The sequence below is a fragment of the Octodon degus genome, unplaced genomic scaffold (assembly GCF_000260255.1).
Source record: "Octodon degus isolate 3935 unplaced genomic scaffold, OctDeg1.0 scaffold00017, whole genome shotgun sequence".
In the NCBI taxonomy this organism is placed as follows: domain Eukaryota; kingdom Metazoa; phylum Chordata; class Mammalia; order Rodentia; family Octodontidae; genus Octodon; species Octodon degus.
In genome coordinates, this window is record NW_004524593.1 from 16,752,350 (window position 1) to 16,775,132 (window position 22,783).

At 43.4% G+C, this 22,783-nt stretch overlaps 1 protein-coding gene across 4 annotated transcripts in view; it reads left to right on the forward strand.

Moving 5' to 3' along the window:
* The first annotated feature begins 266 nt into the window (after positions 1-266).
* Positions 267-22,783, forward strand: part of Kcnk2 (potassium two pore domain channel subfamily K member 2) — a 149,029-nt gene continuing 126,512 nt past the window's right edge. Inside the window, exons 1-2 of one of the 4 annotated variants that reach the window (XM_004626870.3) lie at positions 267-779; positions 3,547-3,857. In XM_004626870.3, coding sequence (XP_004626927.1) covers positions 734-779; positions 3,547-3,857 — 357 coding nt within the window. In that variant the 5' untranslated portion in view covers positions 267-733. The other 3 variants (XM_004626872.3, XM_023710341.1, XM_012513749.2) reach the window with 3 other exon arrangements.

The window sequence follows — 22,783 nt, forward strand, 5'->3', positions numbered from 1 at the left end:
GCGGCAGGTGAGCCGGGGCTGCCCCCGACCCTGACCCCGGGGTGCACGACGGGGGGGTTGGGTAGGGCGTCCCGCCCGCAGGCGAAGGAGCCCTGGGGAGCTGGGGGTGGCCGGGCCCGGCTTGGAGTGCGCCACACCCCCGCGGCGGGGACGCACAAAGACATGCGAGGCGCGCGCACAAAGACGCCGGGGCGCTCGGCTGCTCCTCCCGTCCCCGGCCGGGCCAGCGAGGAGCCCGGGCCCAGCGCGCGGCTTCGGGGCTGCGGCGGCTGCAGGGTGGCGGGGACCCGGGCTCCGAGATCCCGGCGACCCAGGCCGGCCACAGGCGCTCGCGGGGGCGGCGGCGCCCTAGCCCAAGTTGGCCTCGGCCTCGCCCTCTGCCCAGCCCGCGGTGTCCCCTCCTTCCCGCGATTCCGTTCCTTCTCACGCTCCCCCACGCCCCCTCCCGCGTCCAGCCCCGCTCTCTGCCCACCTTGTAAAACAAAGCCGGGGAAAATGCCTGCCCGTGCAGCTGGGAGCTCGCAGCCCGTCTCGGAATAAGTGAGTACAATGGCGTGTTGGTAAAAAAAAAAAAAAAAAAAAAAAAAAAAAAAAAAAAAAAAAAAAAAAAAAAAAAAAAAAAAAAAAAAAAAAAAAAAAAAAAAAAAAAAAAAAAAAAAAAAAAAAGAAAAGAAAAATAAAAAAGCTTCAAGTCCGTCTTTGCCCAAAAAGCATTTTGAATGCTGCATGCCCCATGCTTCCCAGCGCCTCGCGGGAGAGACCCGGCTACGCAGCAGGAGGTGAGACCGGTCCCCCTCCGGCCCAGGCTCGGCGGCGCGGGCCCCGGCCGCCTGCATACGCTTCCCATCTCCATTTCCCGACCGGAGTGTTGGACCATAATCTGGATTTGGACGCGAACCCATCCCCTGGCCGCTTCTGCTCCATCTCCCGCTGGCGCCTGGGGCTTTTGCGTATGCCTGGGGTGTCTGGATTGGAACACCTGGGGAGAGTTTGCGATGCAGGCAGAGGGTCAGTCTTGAAGAGTGGCCCGCTGGCAGGTTGCATGGTGACCCTGGTCACACTTGTTGCCCACTGCATGGTGGTGTTTCCGCAAAAAGAGAAAAAGCTCATTTTTTTCTGTGTGCGGTGGTCATTTGCGGCTGCAGCGGAGACGCGGCTGGGTGAGGACTCCGGCGATGTGCTGGGGGAGGGGGTCTGAAGGTGCAGAGAGCCGGGAAGGGTCCACCCTGGTCCCTGATCTTCCTCAGACACGGAAGACAGAAACCCAGAGGTTCCCCATGTTAGATCCGGAGAAGAGGCTGCTTTTATTTATGTATTTATTTATTTTACCCATTGCTGTCCATTCTGCCTGCCAAATGTGCATTAGATGTATTTCTGCTAATTAAAAAATAAGGCAACAGCTTAAACGAATTAAACTCCTTGAAATATATTGGTTTACCTCTCTCTCTCTCTCTCTCTCTCTCTCTCTCTCTCTCTCTCTCAAAAACCCTGTGCTGACAAAGCCTATGATGATGACAGTGTTTTGGTGGATCTCAGATCGGCATTTGGTAGCGTTAAGGTAAACAGTCTTGGTGCTTTCCAGTTCTGCGGAGTAGAAACCACTGACGTGGAAGAGCAGAGCCGCGGAGCAGAGCGCAGAGGAGAGGCTGACAAGGGCTGCTCTGGGGAGACACCGTGAAGCACCTGTGTATTTTTCTGTGATTTTTATTTCCAGCATGACTTAGCTCTAGATTATTATTTTTATTTTCACTCTGCCTCCCTAGCCAGCTTGGAGGTGGTGCTGGGGAGTCTGCAGGTGACAGTGATCTTTAGCTGATATGAGTACTATTTTTAAAAAGTATGTCTTGTAAAATTTGAAACATTATAAGCACATACACAGTGCTAGTTTGCAATGAAATTGCCTTCCTGAAGGTTTTAAAGGTGCCTTCCGGTTTGTGACTGTCCTCAGAACAGGTGACTGTTCAGGAGGGAGCCAGGTGCATACCTGTGTGCAGAAGGCTGAATCTTAGGGAACTACTGGGCTGGGCTGTAGGGCTGAGGAGTCTGTCCTTAGGATCGGGATCCTGTGTCTTCATCAGAGCTCAGATTTTGTCCCTTGAGATAACTGTGCTGAGCTGTGCTGGTTGAGGACCTCTCTTACCTGCCATGATTTCACAATGCACTTTCCTCTAGTGCCTCAAATGGCTTTGTATGGAGAGCTGGTCGCCAGTGGAGATGCTGTTTATGAACTTGAACTGCGGTAGCTGGTATGGTGCTAGGCGAGAGAGCAGGGCTGCAGCCATGTGAAAATTGGCATCTTTATGGGCACCTTGTCCTCAAGTACTTTCAGTAGTTGTTTGGGTGCTAGGTGCAACTCCATTGGGATTTCTTGTATACTTACCTAGAAGTGTGTTTCAATTTTAGGGTATAATTTTAGAAAGCTTATATTATATACGATAACAAGGTTCCTCATATCTAGCAATTATAGACTCTGAATTGATTTTTCTATCTGAGTTGGACTTTTGAAGTCCTATATCTTCTAGCCATTCTGTCAACTCTAGTTCAGGGTTACCTTTGCAATCCAGTTTTCTGTAGTAGATGGCTTATTTTCCTTTTAGCAACTGGAAGCCTAGTTGCTCTTGTATTTTCTGAAAAGAGACCAATTAATGATATTTTTGACCAGCTGAGATAAATAATAAATGAAGGTAGAGTCACCTCAGAGTATGTGAGAGCTTGTAAGGGAACCTATAATTACTCTAATGGAGTAATTAGGTCTGTGTAGAGAACAGAGAGTCTAAGGTTTGAGTCCAAGTTTTAACTTTGTTTTCCTGATGTTATTCACTGTTGAAAGGGGACTTAGCTTTTCTTGACTACCTCAGATTGTGCCACACAAGGGTTAGAAATGATGTATAGTTTTTAAATGTGTCGGAGGAGGCATGATGATACTTCATAATCTCACTTAGGAAGAGAAGCACAAGCACCAGTGACTGGACAGAGTGGTTTATTTACAGCATGTTTTGTCAGAAAAAAAAATGATGTCTTTTGAGTTGTAAGGTTTCAATCACACAATCTCTAACGCTGCAATGACGGTATGCCCTTTATTATTACAAATTTTAAAATAGAGGGTGTTCTTCATATTGATTCCTCTTGGTATAAAGTTCTTGAGAACAGTAATAAACTAGGGACCTTCCTTAACATTCATAACTGCCCTTTCGTTCCACTAGCTCTTGGAAGGTCAACAAGCCTTGATGGACTTGAGTGGTGGACAGATATTAATTTAAAAATTAATGAAGCCCTTGGGCATTACTTTATTTTTTTTTTAAGTGTTTTGGTATGACTCCTGTATTTTCCTCCCCCCTTGGAACTCCAATGGCAGCTAAGAGTGAAAACCCAGCCCCCTTTCCCTGACCATATATAGGGTCCTGCATTCTCCAGTCGGAGCCTTCCTGGTTCAGGTTCCAGCACCCACCAGGAGGACCCAGAGGTCCTGCTGACCCTTTAGCGAAGCAGCCCAACCCGTTCCCTCCAGCCTCCTCCAGCCTAACCCTCCTTCTCTGTTGTTGTCAGTGGCGGCACCTGACTTGCTGGATCCAAAATCTGCCGCCCAGAACTCCAAACCGAGGCTCTCCTTTTCCACGAAACCCACAGTGCTTGCTTCCCGGGTGGAGAGTGACACGGCCATTAATGTTATGAAATGGAAGACGGTCTCCACGATTTTCCTGGTGGTTGTGCTCTACCTGATCATCGGAGCCACCGTGTTCAAGGCGCTGGAGCAGCCGCAGGAGATTTCCCAGAGGACTACCATTGTGATCCAGAAGCAAACGTTCATATCCCAGCACTCCTGTGTCAATTCCTCCGAGCTGGACGAGCTCATCCAGGTAATTCTCCACAGGACCTGGGACTCCCTTTCCCCCAGAGATGAAACAGTGAGGGTAGGAAAGGCGGTGCTGTTCTTGGTCCTGATGTTCTGGTAGGTCTCCTCTTTGCCCTGATGCTGCTTGGTAGCTGCCTTTTTTTCGTTTCCCAGCCTTCCTTGTGCTCATCTTCCATCCTTTCTCATTTCTCCCACCCTGTGCGCACTCCCTTTTCACTTCCTCCTTTTACTCCTCCCCATCACTCTTCTCCCGCTCCTCTGCATTTCTCCTCTCTTTTCTTCCTGTTTCCTTTCCCATTTCTCTTAGACTGCTGTTGAACACGGGGTTATGCTGTGGACACCCTCGTGGCTAGGGTGACCCCTGCCACTGAGAAGGGTTCCATGACAAGTGACAGGGAAACCAAGCCCTTAACCTCGGTGGTGTCCAGCGTGAGACTGAGAAGGTGGAGTTGCAGGACTCTCTTGAGCTGGGTACCCTGTCAGTGACAAATTGTCTGCTTTAATCTGGCCAAGGTATAACCCTCATCGTAGTCCCTTTGAACTGATTAGGTAGAAGTGACTAATTACTGTTGTTCTGAACCCCAACCAAAGTGATTTCCTAGTACACAGAAAATAGTTTTTTGACTAAAATCTTAGTTTTAATTTACTCTATAATAGCAGGACAATATGGTTATGAAAAAAAACTTGTACATTTAACCCCAAAATGATTTGTAAACTTCAGAGAATCCTGGCTTCTGGCTATTTGTGTTGCAGTTTTCTTTTGGAACAAATCATTGGTCAAACTAAGGATCTCAGCCAAAAAGAAAGTCCTAGAATACTTTCATAAGAAGAGAAGTGACCACTTATTGAAAACATTGTAATTGTACACACATTTATTTTCTTGTAGAGCTCAAATCTTCAATTGAACAGAAACTTTAAGTCTGGATATTCTTCTCAGGAATACCCAGGATATTCTTCTTCTGGATGTTCTTTATACTTGATTTTATGCCATTTGCATGAGTTGGAATGAGAAGGATTATTACTCATCTTAATTCCATTTTAAAAGTTCTTGGTCCTCGACTCTAACTTTGTCTTCCTGTGGCTCTCCTGTGGCGGTCTACAATGTTCCCTCTGCTCTCCTCAGCTCTCTTGTCTATTTCTAGCTACCACGACATGTTCTTCTTCAACTGTTTTTGGAAGCTAAGCAGAACTAGTACTGTCTGAGCCTTCTCTAGGTCTTGTTTTTTTTTTTTTTTTTTTTTTTTGCAGTACCAGGGATTGAACTCAGGACCTTGCACTTGCCAGGCAGGCATTTATGCCACTGAGCTATTTCCTCTGCTCTAGGTCTTGTTAGATTCAGAGAATTTTGCATTCATCCACTGGACTTAATTTTGTTTTAGTATTTTACTTCCTAATTTATTCATGGGTTTAAATTTTGAAAATGCTCTTCAGGAACCTACTCACTGAATTCTCTACTATTCTTAGGGGATGGTGACACTTGCAGTATTGACAGTGAAATTGTCAACTAATGTGATTGTCCCTGGTCTCCCCTTCCTTGCTCTTGCATCAGATCACTTTCACGACCTCCTTCTTTGCACCACGTAATCTAATAAGGCCCTAGAAATCCTTAAAGAGTCCCTCCTTGCCCTAGGTTTTAGCAGAAGAGCTGTGGATTGTCTTGCTGAAGGCTGAGCAGAGCTTTATTATACTAAAGCTTCTACTTTGGGATTCCGTAAGATATGTTTTTAACTTCATTTAAGTGTTTTGCTAGAGATGTTGTCTTAAACAGATAATTTTCCACTTTAAGCTTTAAATGACCTACCTGGAAACGGGAAAAGATACCTACCAAGCAGAGGCGTTGGAGAGAAAAGTGTGGAGATGCCCAGGAAGTGTAAACCTTGCTTGTAACAGTTGGCTACTATTTGCCTGCTCCCCAAGCCCTTTCCTGGGCTGTAGTCGCTGATTTAGGTTGTTCCCCTCCTTAGCATCTGGGGTGAAGTGCTTGTGGTGGGCAAGAAAACCAAAGTGGAATTTTAGAAACTGCTAAAGGAAATTGCACGACTTTGAAAGCAACCCCCACTGCCATCCCCCCGCCCCCCGACTGATTCAGAACTCTGAAGAGAACTTGAATTTCATGCCGGGTAGGGCCAATCTAGTGGTTAGTAGTGATCATTTTTTACTACATTTGGAATAGGCACAAACAAACCTCAAAATGTGACCTAATTGTTTTCTGTTTTTTGTGAACAATCTATTTTCATTTTTTAAATATTCACTGCTGGTTAAGCAAATTTGCTCCCTAAACATCTATTTTTGTGCTTCATGCTTTTAAGTGCAGAAGTTATATATTATTTATTGCCAATATCACTGACCTTTATCACCAGATACTTTTAATAAATTATTTTTCTCTTGGAATATAATTTTTTCAAAAAAAATTATTCTTTTTGTACAGGGTTTTGCTACACAGTTCAGACTCATAGTGATCCTCCTGTCTCAGCCTTCCCACTGAAGTGCTGGGATTTTAGGCATGTGCCATCATACCCAGTTTCAGTGGCCAGCACAGCATGCCCAGGGCAGGGCCAATGTCATTGGCGTGTGCTATCAGGGATTGAACGGGGGTCCTTGTGCTTCCCAGGCAGGCGCTTAGACTGCCGAGCTATATCTCCAGCTCTCATTGAATATAATTTCTTCTGATGGAAGAAGTCCATATAATGGCATGACTTCCAGCATCAGGTGTGTAAATAGGGAGGAAGGAAAACGAGCCAGTAACCGTTTACTAGAGTTCTGTTTCGTGCACGATTTTCATGAATGTTCATTTTTCTTTTCTCTGCTTAATTCATTTCATCATTTAATCCTTCCTTCCACCTCTTGCGTAGTGTGTAACATGCAGGTATAGCACAGCATCAAGGGCTAGGAGACTGAGATGCAGAGAGGCCCAGCGAGTGACCCTGACAGCATCAGTGGGGTGAGGGCGCTCGGCTTCCAAGCCTTGGGCTGGCGTCAGAGCCTTGGGCTGGCATCAGTCCGTCAGTCCTCCATGCCTCTGCTCTTTTGGGACTCACTTTTCAGTGCCGGGGTAAACAGTGGGAGTGCTCAGCCATTCTGTCTCCGTGTTGGTCAGGAGGGAGTTCTGGCTTCTGGTTACGGGGACTCGTTGGAGGAGGAAGAGGAGGAAGATGAGAAGAAGGAAGCAAACAGAAGGCCAAGGGCAGGTGTACCTGGTCTCGTCCTAGGCCCCAGGTGGCGCCTTGTACCTCTGAATGACTGTGAGGCAATCAGGATTTTTGGACTGTTTTCTCTTCTCTTTTTGTGATGGCATTTGTTGAAGACCTCCAATGTGTTGCTAGGTGTGGGGTCAAATATAGGGCTGGAGGGAGCACCATTTCTCTCAAAGTACCAAGGCAGAAGAGACTGTTACCAACACCATTATAACCAAATGCTTTCAGGACGGGGAGCTGGTAGGGCCACAGCAGGAGCACCGGGGAAGATGGTGGCCTTTTAGGGGCACAGGAAGATGCAAAGCAGCGGTGAAAGAGAGACAGACTGCGGGCATGCTGGCCACCATGTTTAGAATGAACTGCAGGCACAGTGGGAGTATCTGGGAGGCTGCCATCACACCCTGCAGAAATGAGGGTCCTCGAGCTAAGGTGGCAGAGCAGGGGTGGGAGACATAGGCAGATACTGGATGTATTTTGGAAGGAGAGCCAGCGAGGCTTTCTGATGGACCAGATGTGCAGCACAAGGGGAGGAATCAAGATAATCCCTCAGTTTTTGTCCTTAGAGTGTACTAGGGAAAGAAAAAATGCAAAGCGGCACAGGTGTGTTGTGTCTCAGTAGCTCAATGACCCGAGTGTGAGGAGCAGGGCCGTGTGCAGGCCCAACAGAGCAGACCAAGGCCTCATGTGGCGCACCAGGGAGATGGCTTTCATCTGGCCTGATCACCCCTCACCCCCTGGCATGGGTGTGCTTTGTGGGTGCGTGGTTGTATAGCAGGGGACACCTAGAGCTACCAGATAAGTTCTAGTCCATAGACATGCTTTCCTAGGATGTCAATAATGCAAGAGTTTAGATAATTAACCATCATTTTATGTCAGTTTTGGAATTATTTAAAAAATACTTACAGAATGCTTACTACGCAGACTGTAGGCACTGCAATATAGGACAGTGGAAGGTGAAAGTTCTTGCCTTCATGAGACCTGAACCCTGCTTGGGGAGGATAGAATGATACCTGGTGATAACTTGCAGGAGAATGAAGAAAGGTGGAGAGGGAACATAGCCATGTTCCAGCTGGGTTATTACTAGGGTATCAGAGTAAGATGCTGAGTCAGAAGCTGTAGATGTGAGTTTAGGGTTTGGGGGAGGAGCCAGTCTGAGGGTGCTTGTTTGGAAGTCGTCACTGTGTATAAGGTATTTCAGACCACGATGCTGTGAGAACTCTTCCTGGAGCCTGAGTGCGGGCTGAGATGAGAAGGGGTCTAGTGTGAGCCCAGGGGCCTTTCCCCTTGTGAAACTGCTGAGGAAGGAGTCCACAAGAGAAGTGAGCAAGCGATTTATGACAAGATTTAAGGGCATTTCTCATGTTAGGGAGCTGCATCACCTATGTGCTCAGATTTCTGGAAATTTTATTCTTCTTTGCTTTTAAGGATTTTTTAAAAAGAAATATTTCAGAAGCACATTTCTCAGCATGGCAGCTATTGAACATACATGAGTAGGGGATTCCATTTTTGTTTTGGGTCGTGACTGTCCCAGTGGTGGAGGGCTCGGTCTGCCATATAAGTGGCCTTAGAGCTGGTATACGTAGTGACGAGTAAGGGTACATGATTGTATGCGCAGCAGCTTGGTACTATTACCGCAGCATCTGTATGCACTTAGATAGATTTAATATTTGACCTCACTCTAGGAAAGAAAAGAATCATTTTAAAATTATCTAACCTATCATTTTATCAATAATGTGCCCTGAAGGTGTCTAAAATGCTTTCTTTTTTTTATCAGTGGCCTTACTCATTTTGTTTAACAATTTATACGAAAATACAGATTTCGAGGTTGAAAAAGATGGCCTTTACATTATAAATACTTTATGTACTTTGAGTTAATTTCTGGAGGAAGCACTTTTGAGAAGGGTCATAGAGACCCTTCTTGGGTGCGTGTTAGCTTGGATTGGTTCACCAGAGGAACCAGTTTAACGTAGCTGTCGGGGTTTCAAAGGTGAGACTTCCAGGAGGAAACTGGGCTACAGTCTTCTCTTGTCTTAGAGAAGACTAGGCAGTTGCTGATTTTCCCAGGATGCCTCCTGTGTTGTTTTCTCTGCACACAGAATACCCCATTCTTACCTTTATTCCCAACCCATGTGGTCACACTGCCCTGACCTTCACAATGACAAGAGGAGAAGAGCTATGCTTTGTCTGGTCTATTAAAGAAATGTATTTTTCCATTTACTTGTTTCCTGAAAATATTTAGGTGTTTATTTTAAGGCATCAAAGTAGTTTGTCAGAAGAATGATTTAGAGAGTACATGAAGGGCTGGGGAGATAGCTTGCTGCGTAGAGAGACCCCATACCAAATAAATAAATAAATGATAAAAGTACAAATTATAGTTATGTGCCAATACATTGTAACTCAAACTGATGTTTTCAACAGGAATATTATTTTAAAATAATGGTCAAGAAGTCATTTGACAGATGGAATAGTTATTTGAGAATGAGGGGAAATTATTCTGCACGTCCATGCCAGTACGTTATGAGATCCTTTTTGTTTGACCTTTTATTTAAACTAAAAATACTACTTGAGTGGAAAGCTCAGGTAGGCAGAGAATAGAGGAGTGAGGCCTGACCAGTGTGGAACAGCTCAGAGTGGTCATGACAGTGTCTGTGCAAGTCTTAGCCCTGGACATTCCAGGGTGGATTTTTATTGTGACGTTACATATCATTTTATATTTTCATTCTGTTTCTTATTGCATTACTTAATTCTCACCTCCTTGAAAATGCATGTTGCAGTTTGCAATTGTAAAATGAGGAACCTGAAGGGAAGTGTCTTGCTGTTCAGAAAGATACCGTGCAGTGCCTGGGCCAGGGTCTTCCTTGTGACTCTGTTGCCGTCACTTTCCTTGAAGTGGTTCGGGACTACGCGCCACGTAGGCCTGCCCATGTAGACACCTGCAGCAGTCAGCACTGTACTGCTCTAGTGAAGTGACTTGGGCAGGTACTTATGAAGAAGAGGGGTGGTGCAACCCCCAGTCTTAGAGGCTCAAGCGCATGGCTGTAGCAGCGCCTGGGTTCTGGTGAGACCCTCATAGCTGCGTGACTTCAATGTGATAGCTCATGTGAGAAGTGATCGCATCTTGAACAGCGAGCCAGAGACAGTTAGGTGGAGCCAGGCTCAGGCCACAGTGACAGCTGTCATTGGAGCTGCTGAAGGGTCCCAGATCAACCACATCGATCCCTTTCAAGGGCACCCCTCTCCCGTCACCTAAGGATACAGCGATGCAGCCCTTTTCAGCTTAAGATGTGAACAATGGCACAATAAGTGTTAAAATTGTAGAACTACCTCTCCGGTGAGTTGGATGATTACTTCTGCACTGAACGGTTGCTTTAGAAATCACAGCCCACTGTCTTGTTAGGTTTTCCCATCCTGGGCTCCTCTTCCCTCTAACTCCGCAAACCAAATCTGATGTGTGAGTGTGCCTCTGGGATATGTTCCCTTAAATTTAAGATGATAAACCCAGCAAACACTGCACGGAGTCCTTGTGCTCCCCGCCGACCTCGCCAAGATCAGCAGCAGAGGAGACAGCAGGTGTGTAGGTGTGAAGGCAAAACTTATACCCACGCAGCTCTGTAGTAAGGCCATGAGAGGGCAGCAAAAATATCAGGCTAAAGCTTGCGTGGTGGGCGCCAGGCGTGCCGTGGAGGATCAGTGGGGGCAGCAGACTGGGAAGGTGTGGCCTGGGGAGGGCAGGAGAGGGAGAGAGCAAGGAGGGCAGAGGGAGCAGCCGTTGGCACACAGCTGGGCCTGGTAGGTGGAGGGATGGAGGATGTGGAACCTCTTTGGTGTCTCTAACATTCGCAAAGTAATAGCAGCCTATTGCACAAACCTTGAAGACTACGAGAAGGCTTGGAGAAGAAAGGAAGCACTGAAAACTCCTCTCCAGCTGGGCCGTCTGTAGGCACACGAGCACATGTGGGAATGCCAGGGGAAGCATGCACGCATGCGCACATCTTCACACATCGTCTTACACCTCTGAGGTCACAGATGCATGCTGTCTTGCTGTCTTTGTTTTTCCTTGAATGTAACACAGCAGTTGATTCAGGCATATCCCCGTTTTCTTTTTACTGACTTATGTAAATGCTGAGTCGAACCTTTGTGCATGCTGAGCGCACACACTAGCACTGAGCTGAAACTTCAGTCTCTCTGACTTGTTTCTAGATATGGTCTGTGAGGGTTTGGGCTTAGAGGAGTGGAAGCAGAGGGAAGCACCTCAACTAGCAGCTTGTGCTGGGGACCCAGGCACATAAAGTGGTCCCAGGTAGTAGAGTGAGTAAGGGTCCTCCCAACATGGGTATTTTGAATTTGTAGGTATTGATTGATAACACAGTCACAAGCTATCGTAATAGATTTGTAAAGAAATTTTTGAACATAAAGACAAATGAGTGGGGTTGGGGACATAGCTCGGTGGTCTAAGCTTGAGGACCTGGGTTTATACCTTAGCACCACATGCTGAACTGACCCAGCACTGAATAGGCCACCAAAACGAGGCACCGTTTTGGTGCATGCCTGTAATCCCAGCACTGGGGAGGCTGAGACAGGAGGATCACTACAACTTTGAGCTGTATAGTGAGACTCTATGCAAAATAAATAAATAAATAAAGAAAGAAAGAAAGAAAGAAAGAAAGAAAGAAGAAGAAGAGACAAATGAGTGTGTGGGCCATAGAGCTCCTTTAAACAAGGTTTCCCTGTGGGGTTCATGGTGCTTGGAGAGTCCTTCGATTTCCTCATCTTCTGTGCAGTGAGCAGCTCCCAGTCATCCATCCCTGTTGCGCTCTCTTCTCCTCATCTTAGCACTTTCAGAATTCCATCAGTAGAGCTACTGCTTTGCCTTCTGGTCTCTGGAGGGTGGAGCTTGGGTCCTCAGCAGTATTAATGCCAGGATAGAGAACTCAGTGTTGGTGAGCGAGCTCTTAGTGTGCTGAAGGGCAAGGAATAATTAATAGATCAGCTGAGAAGGTAGGTAGAGGCTTTCACCTAAAAACATGCGATGGGGGAGGGAGAGGGGAAAGGGGGAGAGGGGGAGAGGGAGAGAGAGAATGGAATGAGAGAGAAAGGGAGGATGGGGAGGAAGAGGAGGGGGAGGGGGAGAGGGAGAGAGGGAGAGAGAGGAGAGGGAGGGAGACAGGGAGAGGGGGAGGGAGAGGGAGAAGAGGGGGAGAGAGGGAGAGAGAGAGAGAGAGAGAGAGAGAGAGAGAGAGAGAGAGAGAGAGAGAGAGAGCTTTTGCAAAAGAGAAGACCTAGTGATGGAGAGGTGGGGTGAGTGGAGAAGAGAAGGGGAGGAACTGCGATGTGTTGTGTACAGTACTAATTCCCCAGGAAAAATGCAATCATGGTGTCTACAGACATGTACTAATAAAAGAATGAAGAATGTGCATCTATAGTCAATAAGAATAGTTAGTTTATGTTTTTTAAAGAGATGGCTCAGTAGAATAAGCAAGTGCAAGGATGTGAGTTCAATCCCTGGTTCCACCAAAACAATAAATAAATAAAAATAAAAATAAATAGATGAGACATTAGGGACGATACACATTTTTAAAAACAAGATGGAAAGTATTCAGCTGTGGTTGTACTGCACACTGCTGTGTCTAATGTAGTTGCTCAGATTACAGATATTAGTGTACAACGTTGGTCAAATTAGACATTTTAGACATTACCTGCTACATTCAAAAGACTGATAGAATTAGTAGTACAGTCAGCTCAGCTATCCTGTGCATATACTTACATGATCTTTCCTTTTCCTTTTTTCCCTCTTTCCCCCTTTTCCTCATCTCAGATGTTTATTCCTTGTGCTGTTTCTTTCCATTCTACTGTATCTGTGGTACCTTTCAGATTTTATTTGTTCTCTCAGGTTCTTGCACTAGGAAGACAGTACGATTCCTACACATGTGGGCCTGATCTATTTCACTGAGCATAGCCTCTAGTTGCATCCATTTGTATATGAAAGCCTCAAGTTTATCTTTCTTTATAGCTGAGTAATACTCCATTGTATAAAAATACCACATCTTTTTATCCGTTCTTCAGGTGACGGACATTTGGGTTGTTTCCAAGATTTACCTATGACACAGTGTGCTCCTGTAAACATAGGTGTATGGATATCACTAGGGTATGAGGTTTTTAGTTCTGTAAAAGCGTCCTTGACAAGTTTATTAGTCAAGAAATAAACAGGTTTCAAACCAATAGCCATGGTTTTCTCCCAAAGTTACCACTTATAGACGTGCCCTTTTTTTAAAAATTAATTTTATTGAGAAACAGCAGTGAGACAGTTTCAAAGCAAGTTAGTAGAACAGTTACAATAATTAGTACATTGCATATTGTTGTCTTTATAGTAGTTATTTATAGTACAAGATGCAGACATAATTTCTTGTCTAAACACTATTAGTACAAATCTTTCTTCTCATTGAACTAAGAGAATTTAGCTGTGTATCTATCCTAGCTATTGTGTGTGTATATATATATATATATATATATATATATATATATTTCTTACTACAAAATGGTCCTTCATTTATATTCTTTTTTGTTTATTTTTGTCAGAGATGGGTATTCCATTGCCATTCAAATATTGTAGCTGCGTGAATTCAGCAAAATAATCCAACATAGTTCAGTAGTCCATAATAGTAGTGGCTTATCCGCAGGACTGGCAATGAGACGTGCCCATCTTTGTCTTGTCCTCCTCCTGTCCTTTCTCCCTTCCCCTCCTTCCCTTCCCTTTCCCCTTTTGCTCTTCCCCTTTCTTCCCTGTCTCCAACTTCCTGTCCTCCCCTTGCTCCTTCCCTTCTTTCGTCTTTTCTTTTCTTTTTGTTTCATCTCATTTAAAAAAAAAATTCAGACATCTTTTGTGTTATTGGTCATCCCTTTCCATTGAGGGGTGAATGTTAATTAAGAAAACAGTTCTTTTGGCAGTTCTGATATTACATAATTTTCCTGCACTCTGCTACTTTGTTGAATGTCTTCCTGAATTTCATTACTTGATGATTTAAGGCCAACACAGCACTTGTGTTCATTTCTGACAGTGTCCTGGGGTGCGAGGGAGGAGAACTTTGACACAAGTTCTCCAGACGATACCAGTTCTGTTGTGATATTAAGCTAGAACTGTGAAGGCTGTGCGTGATCTTCTAAAGTGAATGTTAGAATTCGAGGGCAGGTGAAATAAGCATGAAGTTCCTCGTGGTCCTGTGGTGCTCGTGGCGTATTCTCCTGGCAAGCAGTGATGAGAGGAAGCCTTTGACACTGGAAACTAGGACTTCTGGGAAGGGATTGTGGATTCTTTCAGTCATTTAGCTGGGATCCTCTACTCCATGGTCCTGCTATGGTTTGGACCATAAGTGTCCCCCAAAGTCCAGAGGCTAAGAGCTTAGTCCCTAGGGTAGTGCTACTTGGAGATGGTAGAGCTGCCAAGAGGTGAGACTTTGGAGAGGCCTTGGGCCGCAGGGGCTCTGCTTTCAAAAGGCTCCATGGGTCTCTGGTTCTTCCTTTTTCTCTTCTGCTTCCTGGCAATGCTCCAACAGCTCTGCCCTTCTGCTCACTCCCTGCCATGTGTCACTGTCTTTCTACAAGCTCGGGAGCATTGAGGGGCTCATTGATCACAGACTTCAACACTGAGAGCCCATGTCAACTTATGTGCATGGTCAGTTTGTCATCTCAGGAGTTGGTAGTGGTGGTGGAGGCCTGACTCATCTGCGTCCCATTGACTCCTACTTTATCGCAGACTGAGTATCTGTAGGATAGTTGATGTCCCTATCAGAAAGTGGATGAAATGGTATTCTCTGTCTCCTCCAGCTGTTTCTCGGCCTTTCGTTTTATGAACATCTGAATGACACAACCGTGCCAAGAGCTGGAGCTCGTCTAGGTTGGCATTTTTAGTCTAACAAGGGTACTGAGGGAGACTAAAAACAGTTCTACAGCTTTAAAAAGAAGGATTGTACCCAGAGCATTATGTTATTTGAAAAATCCCTGAAGGATCTGATATTCACAGACTTAATTTACCTACACATTTGGAATTTAACTATATTTCCGCTTATGCCTTCACTTGAGATAATTGTTTTACATTCTGCCTAGTAAAATTTTCCATTTTGTTTGATCTTGTACAAATGATACCTTCTAAGTTTTAAGCTATTTGCCTAGTGCGTTTTATGAATAGTTATATGTAATTTCCTCCTAAAGACAGGGACATGGAGATGGATATGGTGACCCACGCCTGCAGTCCCAGCGCTCTGGTGACCACAGCAGGTTTGCAAGTTGGAGCCCAGCTTGGGAAACGTAGACTTGACAAGACTCTGTCTGAAAATAATAATAAAAAAATTGAAAAATGATAAGGATTTAACTCAATGCAAATACCCTTGGTTCAATTCCTAGTGTCATAAAAATGACATTTGAAAAAATCTTTATCTCTAAATCGTTCTAGAATTCATTTTCTTTCAACACTTTGCATTTATGTAATCCTTGATCCTGTGTGTCTTAGGTCTTTCTACTAGTTTTGTTTTTAATCTCTTTCTTGGCAGTTACACTGTCCTTTCATCATTTTCATTGTTTTGTTCACAGCTACCTTCTGCTCTGCTAACAGGTTGGTAAGTACCAATTAGTAAGGTGGGCAGGATTCCAAAAGAGGAGCAGTCCTGTTAATGCAGCGATGGCTTTCTGTTTTCTTTCTTTTCCCTTGTTTCTGCCCTCACCCTGCTGCCGCTGTGTGTCCTCGTCGTTGGAACCCACAGTGAGCCGAGGGTCTCTTTCTAGGTCACAAAGGCCACTATTGGAAAAGGGCAGACTGGCTTACCTTCTCTCAAATCTCTGAGTTTTCACATGGCCTGGATGGACCTAAGCTCTCATCTGTCTCTTCCCTCTGGCTTTTGAGACTTTAAAAATTTAATTGAATATTGGACATTTTATAATCTTAAAGATCATAGTGATATTTCCAGACTTTGATACTTCCCTTTCTAATGTTACATTAAAGCACTGTAGAAAAGATTCATCATTTTTCACTTATAGCTTCAAATATATACTTCTATTCACATTTTAAAAGCTGTTATCACTCTTTCTAATAGATAGGTTCCAAAACATACTCATGAAGACATGAATGTACTTTTATCAGTTGTTGGTAAATGCTCTTTCTTTTATGACTGCTTATTTTTTACAAATTGATTTTTCTTTCAGTTCTAGTTTATCCTTTCTCATTAGCTATTTCATTGGTAGAATGCAAACCAATCCCTCTGGTTAGTCCGGTTTGCCTATGTGTTCAAAAATGTAATTCTTGGGTGATTTCACTCTACTTTGCTTTCTTATTTTCTCTGGAAACACAGATTTCTTCATCATTTATCATTATGTGTGAGTGAGAGAGCTCTCAGAAGAGTATCTTTAGTCTACATTGATATTGATTTTTTTTTTTTTTTTTGGTGGAACCGGGGATTGAACTCAGGCCCTTGCACTTGCCAGGGAAGTGCTTATTCCACTGAGCCATCTTCTCAACCCAATATTGATTGGAAGTACTGATATACATGCGTCACTAAGAGATAAAGCATATAGTCTTTTCTGAGGGGTACCCAAGGAGTCAGAAGTTATCGCGGGCTTGCAGAAGTATAGTGGATAATGTGTTCTCCAGTGGCTTGGAGGTGAAGGGAAACTTAGGGAAATCAGGAAATGGGCATCTAGGTGGAGGAGAGGGAGGTAGACCTCAGGAGACACCATCATGTGATCACATGGATTACACTGAGAAACCTTTAAGGAAAAAGTATCTTTAATTCTCACATTTTCCATTTTTAAGGTCCCAGTATAGCGCCTTGGCTATTGTATAGTTCCTCTTCTAGAGATATACATCTGTTCTTTCTATTTTGATAAGACTCATGTAGAGGCTAGGAAGAATTCAAGACCTCCTAATTGCTAAGCCAGACCATGCTACTATTGGGTAGAGGGGAAAACTCCTCGCTCCTGTTAGGATTATGCATGTAATGGGTGAGGTGAGCACATGTGGTTTCAGTGACAGATGCAAGAAAAGGGGCTTACCTTTCCCTGGATTTCCTGTGGCTTTTGCACCTGTGTGACATTCGCAGGACCTGGGAAGTGGATTCCGAGATGGATGAGCAAAGAGGCAGTGGGCTGTATCTACCTCGACATCTTGGTGATAACCCAGAGCGGCGCAGCCTCACTCCCTGGGGATTTGGAGAGGTGAACCTTGGGAGTTTCTACCCAGTGAACCAGGACTCTCCAAAGCAGGGGGCTGTGCCACTGTCTATGTTCCCAGCAGGGTCACAGTGGGTTCAGGATGCCCAAGCAGATTTCCAAGCCAGGCAAGCCCAAATGGACAAGGAAGAAGCAGATGGTAATTATTAGAGGGATCTAGAAGTCTGACATCTTGTTTTTAATTGGCAATAAAAGGGAGGTCTTAATTTCCTTAAATTAGCCCTGGAGAGGGTTATAAATTATGCTCTGGAATAGGCAGTATATTTTACACATCAGTCTTTCAGATGTCCTGGACCTCAATGTTTCTCCATCAAGGAGGAAGCTTGTAACTTGCATAACAGTTTGTAAAGAGATTTGAAGATCGCTGGTCTTGATTTCAATTTCCTGTTGCACTAAGGTTTCAGCAGGGCTCCTTAGAATACCTGGTTATCTTCTCAGGAGGAGAGGCCAGGAGCTACTGTTTCCATGTATCCCAGTCAGAACCAGCCATAAATTCATAACAGAAATGGTGATAATAATTCCCAGTCATTACTATTCCTACGTTTGTGAGAAACTTAACCATTAATCATCAATTATTAATCATGGTTAATTAGTTATTTAATCATTGGTCAAATAAACACTCATATAAGAAAATAAAAAAAAATTGAAGCCTAGTTTTCTGATCCTGAATGTTTCTGATCATTTAGACATACAATGAATGTGCTGAGCTCAGAGACACATTTGCAGAGCTGGGGAGACAGCTCAGTAGCATACGTGCCTACCTGGAAAGCAGAAGGTTCTGAGTTCAGTCCTTGGTACCAAAAACCCCTCCGTTTTCTCTCATCTGGCATCTTCTAGTGGTGGCATAGCTGCTGTACAGACCTGAGCAAAGAGAGATGCTTGGTGTGAAGATCCGTTCTTCTGAAGTGCTTATTCGTTTCTTCTTTCATTCTGCATTTCTGTGTTTTCTGACATGGGACATGCACACCACAGAAGCAAACTGTTCTCATGAAACTGCTATGCTAGTGATAGCCATTAAAAATTAACAGATAGGTGCTGTATAATAATGCTATTTCAGGAAGTGGTAAATTTTGAGGACTAAACAATGGCCTAGTAAGGTGCAATGGTGGGTCATGGCTTCTTCTACATGGGCTGAGTTCTGAGAAGTTGCGTCTGAGGAGGTGATGTTGGAGATAGACCTGGACAGGGGAGATCATGCTGGAGAAGTTTCCAGAAGATGCCAGCCAATGCCAAGCCTAGAGCATCCTTGCTGTGTTCCAGGAACCAGACAAATGCTGATGTGGTCAGACTGCTGCTGGTAAATATGGCAGTGGAGAAGAGCAAGTGAGCAAGGCGGCCATATAGCTTTGTTGAGCTTGACATACAGCCTTGAAAACTTTCAGAAAGAAACCTACATAGTCCCATTGTGATTGTACTAAGTGACTAATTAGTTGGGGGAATTATGGGGAAAAATTAGAAATAATGGCTAGACAAAGTTGATGAAATTTGGTTGTGTAAAGAATTGTACAAAAAGAGTTTGAAAGGGTTGAGAGGGCTTGGGCTAAGGAGAGTTGAGAGAACCTTCTAGAAGCAGCAGCACTCTTATGTGGACAGGAGATAGAGGAAGAAAGGAGATGGCTGGTGCAGGGTTCTGCAGCTGGTACTAGGTGTTGAGCTGTTTGTCGGAGATTCCTTAAAAACAAGGTAAGTTTTATGAGCGTAGATAATTACTCTGTGATTCTTTTGTATGAGCTCTGTGTGGTAGAGCCCTTCCTGCCATTTTTATTTTCTCAAAATAAATTTACAATGGAGACTGCGTAGTTCACAGTTTAAAATTACTTTTTGTTTAAACCCCATACTTCTGGGCCAGTTGTAGCTTGTATGCCACCGAAAATGAGTATGTAATTACTTTAGCCTTAATAAACATAGGTTTATTGGATTCTTTTTGGTTAGCAAGTTCTCAAGCTTCACACCAGATTTCTTATTTTCTGGGAGATGTTTTCATCAGGCCTGACATTTTGCTCTTGATTTGAGCAGGCCTAAAAATCTGTTTTATGAGGGCAATTTAAAATAATTTGGTTTAATTAAAATGGTAAATGATGTTGTTTTGTAATAATGATGTCATTCCTGCGGCACAGTTTACTTGGACAGATGTACTGTGCCATTATGCAAATCAGTAGTTTTTGACAGGACCACGACTTGCAGCCATTTCCCCAGCATCAGGGGTCACAGCGGTCTCATCTCCTTCCTTGGAGAGGGCTCATCTGGGCTTGTGTGTCATGTGTCCATCTTTTTCACTGTGTTTCTTTTCTGATGCAGGATTAATTAATTCTGATAAACTTCTTAGATAGAATTCCTTTTAGAAGAAGCAAAAAATAAGTTAATCTTAGATGTAAGCCAAACAGTGCTTTGTGTCATTAAGTTTGTTCAAAAGAGCAACTATGTTTAAAAGGCAGAGAATTTTAGGAAGGTGTTAGCAAACATTTTAAAGTAATAAATTTTGATTGAATTGGATATGATATTCTAAAGAGTACATTTGGAACTGGGGGTGGATTTGGAGCTTTGGGCCTGCAGCGGATATAGCTTAGTCAAACCCTTTGTTTAAGGATGTAAGCATTTCACTTATCTTCTCTCGGGGAATCCTCCTAATTAGTAACAGAATGAACATGATGTTCACAGCTGCTGGGGTCCCAGACAGTGCGCCCCCAATTTTTCATATTTTCTTTTATAATAGAATCATCTTTCTAGAATCAGAGCTACTTAGTCTAATACTCCTTATTTTTTTTTGAAGTAATTTCTGTATTTTAGCCTTTGTGCTTCAGAGAGGCAATCTGAGCCCAGCTCCACATAGATGTGACTGATTGTCTTGCTTTTATTAGCTCCACTTTCTTGCCTGGTTGATTGCTGCCTTCTGTGTACTAATGAATTAGTGAAAATCTCAGACATTTAGAATTATGGGAGATTCTTCCTAAGTCCTGAAAAACAACAGTGGGTAGTGTTGTTGTAAAGCTCCTTATCCTCCTGGTGAAGTTATAAATAGGTTTGTAAAAAGGACTTCACAAACCAAAAAGTTATAAATCCAGCTTGCAGTGCAAAAGAGAAGTGAGACTACTTTAGGTTGTTTTGTATTGTCTAGTATGTGAATGAATATCACATGAATTCAAAAATCTTTGTTAGATATTTATTGTTTGGTACTGTGAGAGCCTATGAGATTTTTTTTAACCCTTCTCCATTTTATACTTTATTATATATCATTTAGCAACATGATTGATTCAATTTGCAATGTATCATGAATGCACATCTATATTTGTAGTCATAGGCTTATAGACTGTTAGTGACTTTGTGGCGTGCCCTTATTTGGAGATGTTAGAATTTTTTAAAACTATTTTTCCATGTTATGAAATTAAGGAGAGTCACATGGAGAGAAAACATTCTCTCAGGCTTTCACAGAGAGCAAACTGGTCAAGCAATGGCCGTGACTCATCCACATGGCTGACACTGACAAAGGATCTGCAAACTGCTGTACAGGGTTTCAGGGTAAATCCTGAGGAGATTTGACTGACCTTTTCACATACAAAAATTATAATTCTTGTTATATAGGTCTTGCTTTATCTTGGTTTTAACCATCCAGCAGAAAAGTATAAAAAGTAAAGCCATATTAATATGCTGAGCTGTAAAAGGCTCAAGTCAACAACTTCTGACATTACCAGTTTTATGGAAAACCCACTACTACTATGGACTACTGGACTATATTAGACTATTTTGCTGAATTCACGTACCTACAATATTTAAATGACAATGGAATACCCTTCTGTGACAAAACTAGACAAAATGGACACAAATGAAGGACCATTTTGTTTCTGTATATTCAAAATAGCTAAAATAGATATACAGCTGCATTCTCTTAATTCAATGAGTAGAGATTTGTTCTAATAGTGCTTGTGGACAGGATATCATGTCTACATCTTATACAATGAAACACCACTAAGAAAACCATATGCAATGTATTAATTATTGAAACTGTGCTAATAATCGGTTTTGAAGCTGTCTCATTCCTATTTGTTTGTCAATAAAATTATTTGAAAAAAAGAATTAAAAGATACGCCATTTTCACAGATTTGTAAGTGAAGGTACAATAATGTTGGCTCTATGCATGTTGTTGTGTAGGAGACCTCTAGAAATTATTCTCTTCCGACTCAACAGTAATTCCTGCTTTTCTTCCTCAGACACCTTGATACCTCTCATTCTCAGCTTCTATGAGTTTGATCGTTTTAGATATAGTTACTCATGTAAGTGAAAGCATGCAGCATTTGTCCTGACGTGACTGATTCACTTAGCATAATCCCTTAGAGTTAATTCTTGTGGTGGTGTGTGGCAGGCTTTCCCACGATAAATAATATTCCTGTCTGTGTGCATACTCCGTCCCTCCAGTTAAGTCATTTCCACCCCTTGGTGAGTGTGGCTGATGCTGAGAGCATCTTCAAAGTGGGCAGAATAATAAGAGAGTACACGTAAGACAGCACACGTGACTGTGAAGAGCTGTTTGCAAGTCTTGTGACGTGGGATTGCTATCATAGGGTAATTCTATTTGCCATTTTTAAAAATTTTTTTAAAAAAAATTTTTAGGGAAGGGTCTATAGGGTGTTCAGGGTCTCACTACTAGATACTGATCTCATACTGATCCGCCTGTTTTACAGCCACCCAAGAGCTGGGATTACAGGCCTCGCACCACTGTGCCCAGTCTCAATTGCTGTCTCAGCATGCCCTGGGGGTGAGGTTGGCACGGCGGGCCCGGGGACTGAACCCCCTGTTTGCCATTGTTTGAGGGGTCTTTATGCTCTTTCATAGCAGCTGCACCATTTACTTTTCTGTCAGCAGTGAACAAGAGCTTGGTTTCTCCAATCCTCGGCAACCCTCGTTATTCCCTGGTGCTGTACTGGGAGCCTTCCTAAGGGCTGTTTTCAGAGTAGCAGCTCATTGTGGTTTCAGTTTGCATTTTCCTGATAACTGGCAATGTTTCGCATCTGCTCAGGGACCTGTTGTTTAAGGTGTTTTTTTTTTTTTTTTTTGAAAAAGCTTTAGTTAACACCTTTACTCACTTAAAAAGATGAGAGTGTGTCTTTCTATTAAGTTATGTGAATTCTTTGTGTATTTTGGATACTAACCACTTATCAGATGCATGACTTCCAAATATTGTCTCTTGCTGCCTTGGTCGCTTTGTCATTAAGTTAGTTCTTCCTTTGCTGGACAGAAGCTTTTAGTCTCCTGAAACCCGACTTGCTGATTTTTGCTTTCGTTGCCCAGTCTCCTGGGGTCATAGATGAGAAAACCTTGTCAAGGTCAATGTGATGGGAGTGTTATAGCTTTTACATTTAAGTCAAGGGTCCATTTTCTTTTTTTTTTTTTTTTTTTTTTTGTGTGTGTGTGTGTTCCAATACAGTTTTTTGAACACTGTTTATTGAGGAGTCTGTTCTGCCTCCATTGTATAGTTTTTCCATCTCAATCAATAAACATTATATATATATATATATATATATATATA